This window comes from Nannochloropsis gaditana, assembly GCF_000240725.1.
Source record: "Nannochloropsis gaditana CCMP526 unplaced genomic scaffold scaffold353, whole genome shotgun sequence".
NCBI classification, from domain to species: Eukaryota; class Eustigmatophyceae; order Eustigmatales; family Monodopsidaceae; genus Microchloropsis; species Microchloropsis gaditana.
Genome location: NW_005803600.1, coordinates 2,337 through 7,779, shown reverse-complemented (window position 1 = coordinate 7,779; position 5,443 = coordinate 2,337). Strand labels below are relative to the sequence as shown.

Below are 5,443 nucleotides of genomic sequence, written 5' to 3'. Positions count from 1 at the left end.
GGAGGGAGGGAGGGGAAGGTGACGGGTCCAAAGAAAGGAAAGAAAAATCTGGAGCTCAACACGAGACATCTCTCGCATCGCTCTCTGCTTCTTGCCCTCCTATTCTCCCGTCCTCCTCCTATCTCTTGCGCTCTTACCCAGCTTCCCTTTTCCCTCATCTCCCCATTGACTTCCCAACACCACGTCCACTGAGGGGCTGGGAGCTGGCACCCGCCGGCTTTGGCTTTCCACCCGTCGAATTTTATTCAATAACTGGTTCACTTCCTCCTCCTTCTTCTTGTCCACATGGGCAGGGGACTGTTCGGCGGGAAGCGTGCTCCCGCCCATGTAGCTGGGTAAGAGAAAGAGCAGGGAAGAGAAGAGGAAAGGAGAGAGGAAGGAGAAGAAAGGGAGGGAGGGAGAGCTGAGAGTCTCTGTGAGGAGGAGATGCACGATAGTTGAGACCGAAAGATGACTTTTCTCGCCACTTAAGAGAAATGAAAGTGAAAGTCCATGATACATGGCGGTTGGAAGCTCGAGGGAGGAGGAGGTTAGACTGGAGACACGCACCCGACAAGTATGGCTACTCCTAGAACAGCCAAATTAGAGCTGGTTGCCTTTTGGTGTCCGTTCCTTTGTCTCAACATGACAGTCACCGGCGTAGTCGATCCCGCACGGGCAGAAGTGGAAAAGAGGAAGGGGGAGGAAGAGGAGGGAGCGACGGTGTGGCGGACAGGGGCGAAAGTCGTCTTGAGAGGCCGGGACGATTTACTTTGTCTTCCCAGACTGCCAAGAAGGTTCCGAAATGCCATCTTGACACACCGTCCTGTCATACGTAGAGATGCATGAGGGGTTAGGATAGAAACTGGTATTGCCTCATCACCGGGCTGTGAGGGTGAACAGCTGCATATGAGAGGAGGTCGAGGAAACGTCTTTTCTCTCCTTCTCCCTTTATCGGGACCCCAGGGCATGGAATTGGTCATTGTCAAGCCTTCACTGAACATGCAGAATTCAGGAGAGGTCGTGGGCGTTTTCCACCCGGCTTCTCGGGTCTTTTGTCAAGTGGTTGGCTGGCGCGACGGGAGCCAGCTGTAGCTCGCCGCCCGGTCTCGATCTAACATCCCAAAGCGCCACCCTCTTCAAATGCTGCAAAGATGCACATGCAAACCACATGTACACATTTCATTTAAAAATGGTGCTGCGGTCTACACATTTATTCGTATCCTAAGCCTATTGACGCTGGTTTACCGAATACTGTTTCTGTGCGGATCTATGTCGTACGCACACACCCCTCTGCCCCAGGAGGTTTTCCTTGCTTGGAGCATTCCAACATCTTCTTTGACGAGTGAGCTCGCTTTAATTCAGAAAATGAGATTTTTTCAAATAATGGGAAGCATTCAAGAGCAAGGCATGGCAAATGGGATCTTCGTGAAGGTGTGCAGTGGCATGGTTCTGAAAAGTAGAAGGAATCGAGGAGGAGGATTTGAGAGGGAAAGCATTTTCTTAAATTTGACATGATTTTTATCGTATGGCTTTCATTTATCGGATTAAAGAGTTCATGGGATGTTTTTCCACCTTTTTCAAAAAGTGGATTAACCTTCCGGCTCTCGAGAGGTTAATTGAATCGTCCTTGGAATTGCCTCCCATAAAAACTACATATTTTGGTGTTTACTTATTCCACAGGTGCCGACATTTTTTTACATCTCCATGATAATATACAGGGACGTCATGAGAGGGGATAACAGCTGATGGATCTGAAAGCACAATGTCTTTAAAATGTCAAATAACTTTACAGGTTGGAAACAGAAAAAGGGAGGGAGTGGGAGAACGACCGAGGGAAGAAAATCATGTACATGCCAGAAGGAGACTTCGTTACTCAAAGATTATGAACTACGATAATCGATTGGCGTTTCACAATCAAAAAGACAAGCTACCCTACATTTCTGCCTTCTCACCCTCCCGCCCTCCACCCACTGCTCATTTGGGAGGTCCACGTTGAGACTGAAAATAATCACCAACGTCTCGTCCTCTTCACGGCAGGTGGGAACATTTGCCCATGCATAGTGCTGCAGCACATATATCATGGGCACGTGGGGCTTGTGCATGTTTGAAAGCGGGGGTAAAATTATCATCCTTGTGAGACGAGGTAGGGGAGGTTAAAAGGTAGCCGCCTTCATAAAAACACTGTGAATAAAGCGGTCCTCACACGGACCTTGTGCTGATACGGTTTTAATTTCTTTTTTTGTCGTGATTGCCAGGACCTATGGAAATGAAAGCTCATTCGCCATGTGCTGCAGTGGCCCTACCGAGTGTAGCAGTCGTGGCTGCAATGAACAGATCGATATCACGAACAGTAATAATCGGAAGACAACAGAGCTAGTCTTTGCGCATACAGGTACAAAAGGGTGCTGCGCCCCTGTCATCCCTCGCATTCATGGTCCTTAAAATGCCTTAGGACCAATGGAATACCGTGGTTATCTCATGCATGTAGGCCGTTCTCTTCTTTGTAATAAAGAATTGAGCCTAAACGTTCGGTCTAATACCCTCCCTTAGCCATGTCCTCAATGGGATGGGATGAAGGATAAAAAGGTCTCAGATAGGAAGAAAACAACAGATTATTCAGGAGATAGGGTTAGGGTTATGCGCTACTCTTCTTACAGATTACCACACGATGGTCGTTAAGACCCTTAAGCTGCTGGGATTGCCATCTGTGCGTTATTCTGAGGATTATCGTGGCTTCGGCTCAGGTCATCAGGTGCTCGGGATTATAGACGTGAATCCTTGTCACTTGTATTGAGATGATGCCGGACTGATACTGTCCTCTTTGTGTCGCTTGCGTTTTCCTTTTCCGTTTCTGTCCCACTTGCATGTTTGTCGAAGACACTTTGCACTGTTCATCCGTCATTACAAGATGCGAGTCCTTAGTACGATTGATACTTCAACCATTTTGATCCTATGTGACAATTTGTTGACGCGTTATTCCTTCGTTGCATCAATTCCTCCCAGGCATTACACCACTGGCGTCCAAGGCATTGGCTTTCTGGCCTTCGTCTTCGTTTCGCGCGTCATCAGCATGTCTCGTCCGCCCCCCAACCCAGCTCTCTTGGCCCCACCTCGATGGATGGGCCTCCTCCTCATATTCACGTTGTGCACCGCAGTCTGGTTCATGCTGTACTCAGACCCTTTGCAGAGCTTCCACTTCACACAACCCGTGACGGACGTACTTGAGACGGTGAGGCTGGACACAACGTCGTTGAGGGATGCATGGGGGGAGGAGACTCACATCGAATGGATATCTTGCCATGTTCGGCGGATCATGTCTGGTCATGTGTTTGACACCACCCATCTCCAAATTCTATTTCCCTGCAGTTTCCCCTCTGGATTCTGGTTTCGCTGGGCGCGTATGCGCTTGGAAGTATAGGTCTCAGCCTCATGTGTTTTAATACGTGTCCTGAGGCTGTTGTAGCGCTCTCCGAGGATATAAGACAGGCAAAGGCGGATCTATGGGAAAAAGGCTTCGATACAGACCATTGAGAGGTCGCCTGGCTTAATGCGTAGCAACGCAGGGTACATGAGGACATCACATCCAAACAAACGCGCATATCATGAGATGCTTAACAACCTACTTTAATTGTTGTATTTTCATATTTCTTCTTTTGCGTCATCTTCCTTGTGCTTTATTATCCATATCTTGTTTTGTTTGACTGCATGAGTGCCCCGAAATTTGGATTGTGAGGTATATCTCTGTCATACCTTGTCCTTCCTTTCTTATCCTTTCTTTTCTATCGTGTACTTCAGTATTCCTTATTTTATATCACTCCACTGCCACGGATGAGAGACTTCTGACAGGCACAGCTCCTTGACAAAGAGGCAGAGAATGTGAATCATAGATTTAGCTTACAGGCGTTTCCGACAGAATAACCTCCCACGCTGCAGTACCATAAATACCCGTCCTATCATATCATCCTTGAGGAAATCCTAGGATTCAATATACGATATATTCCCAGAATTGTCGACGTCACGCTGCTGCAGTACCTAGAGACCAAGCATTATCACGAGATATTCAACAACTGCGAGCGATCTATCCTCGTCTTTTCGTCCTATATTCTTATAGCGTAATTCGTAGCGAATAGGTGTGTCGAGACCTCCGAAATCATCGACGGCGGCGGCTTTGACGTTCATGCGGAGAAGCTTGGTCAACCGTCTTCCCCATCGCTGCCAGAGCGTCAACGACCTCCTGACGCTCAGCAGGCGTCAAGTTCACGAGCTGATGTTCATACACAGTCTCACCCATGGCCGCTCCTTGGATGAGAGCGTCCTTGATGTTGACTGGACGTAGCAGTATCGACGTATGCTGCGGGCCGCTCATGACCGACGCCGCACCCACCCCCGGGCACGTAAAGTTGTTCGCTTCCAACACGTTCACAGGGCCCCAAATATCAGACATGGCACCAATTGTGAACCGAGACAGGGGCTGGTCCACTTCCGGGATCTCGGATATTGGCGTCATGAGCTCGTTGTCGTAGTCAGCTTCAGTCCAGTGCCCACAGTCCGACCCCGCACTGCCTGAGCTGGTCTCGATGAGCAGATCCGGCAGTCCTACATCAGGGCAGTTGGTTTGGTTGTACTGAGCCACGCCTTGGTCACAGATGTAGGAGACGTTGGCATTCGATCCAACAGTACAAGTGGTAGAGTAGCACCCAAGCTCATCCCACACCTGATTTGAGTTGTCACATCGTGACCAAGATGTTGCAGAGATGTGAGAGGGAACGTGACAGCCGTATCAGAATCAAGATTTTTTGAAAAAGCTGGGAGGGCAAGACAAAGACGTACCAATCCAAAACCCAGTGCATGAGCCATTTCATGAAGGATAGTGTCTTCCGTAACTTCGCTGGCATCAAAGAATGTCGTAGAGAACTCCATGGTGGCAGCATAGGGCTGGAATGATGGAGTTCGAACGAATGTAGGTCCCGCCGAGCCGAGAACGCCTGGCGACAAAGTTGCGAGTCGGTAGAAGATGATGATGTCGTCAACTGCACTGTAGTAAGGTCCAAACTCGGGCAGGAAACGGCCGCCTGTGAGGTCGTCTGTTCCACTGAAGGGTACTGACGATGGAGTAGCTAAGATAATTCCCGTCCAGCGGGCCTTCGCCGACTGTGGTTGAAAAAGGAGATATCGAAATGGTTAAGGACAAGCTGAATGCGTGCAAAGGGAGAATAACCCTCATGAAAACATCCAAGAGTTCTTGAAGGGACTTCTGATATGCTTGCAGAAACTTACAATCATCATTGAGTCCATTCGCGTGTCGTTAGGCTGGGCGTTGATCAGCGTAATGTTGAACAGTGACGTGGGCTGTGGAGTTGGCGCGATTGTAGGGGAGGGAGTAGGAGCCGGGGTGGCACCAGTCGGTGCAGCGGTCGTAGGGGGAGGGGTAGGGGCTTGAGTAGGAGCGTTGGTGGGTGCA

At 49.3% G+C, this 5,443-nt stretch overlaps 2 protein-coding genes across 2 annotated transcripts; one reads left to right on the top strand and one right to left on the bottom strand.

Moving 5' to 3' along the window:
* The first annotated feature begins 2,982 nt into the window (after positions 1 to 2,982).
* On the top strand, positions 2,983 to 3,592 carry NGA_0380000 (dolichol-phosphate mannosyltransferase subunit 3-like protein). The gene is made up of 2 exons (XM_005854901.1): positions 2,983 to 3,211; positions 3,349 to 3,592. Exons 1-2 carry the CDS (start codon positions 3,053 to 3,055, stop codon positions 3,511 to 3,513), a joined length of 324 nt encoding a protein of 107 aa, XP_005854963.1. The 5' UTR covers positions 2,983 to 3,052; the 3' UTR covers positions 3,514 to 3,592.
* A 13-nt stretch (positions 3,593 to 3,605) lies between these two features.
* Positions 3,606 to 5,403, bottom strand: NGA_0379400 (zinc metalloendopeptidase; the record flags this gene model as incomplete). Its single annotated transcript, XM_005854895.1, has 3 exons — positions 3,606 to 4,696; positions 4,813 to 5,133; positions 5,260 to 5,403. Coding segments are annotated over 3 exons (1,029 nt in total), but the record flags the coding sequence as incomplete, so codon positions are not given.
* Positions 5,404 to 5,443: the final 40 nt, after the last annotated feature.

What these genes read in the sequence shown, in the direction of transcription:
- NGA_0380000 (XM_005854901.1), top strand. Translation starts at nt 3,053, where the DNA reads ATGTCTCGTCCGCCCCCCAACCCAGCTCTCTTGGCCCCACCTCGATGG. An exon ending in TGACGGACGTACTTGAGACG is followed by an intron (nt 3,212 to 3,348) that starts GTGAGGCTGGAC and finishes ATTTCCCTGCAG; the next exon opens with TTTCCCCTCTGGATTCTGGT.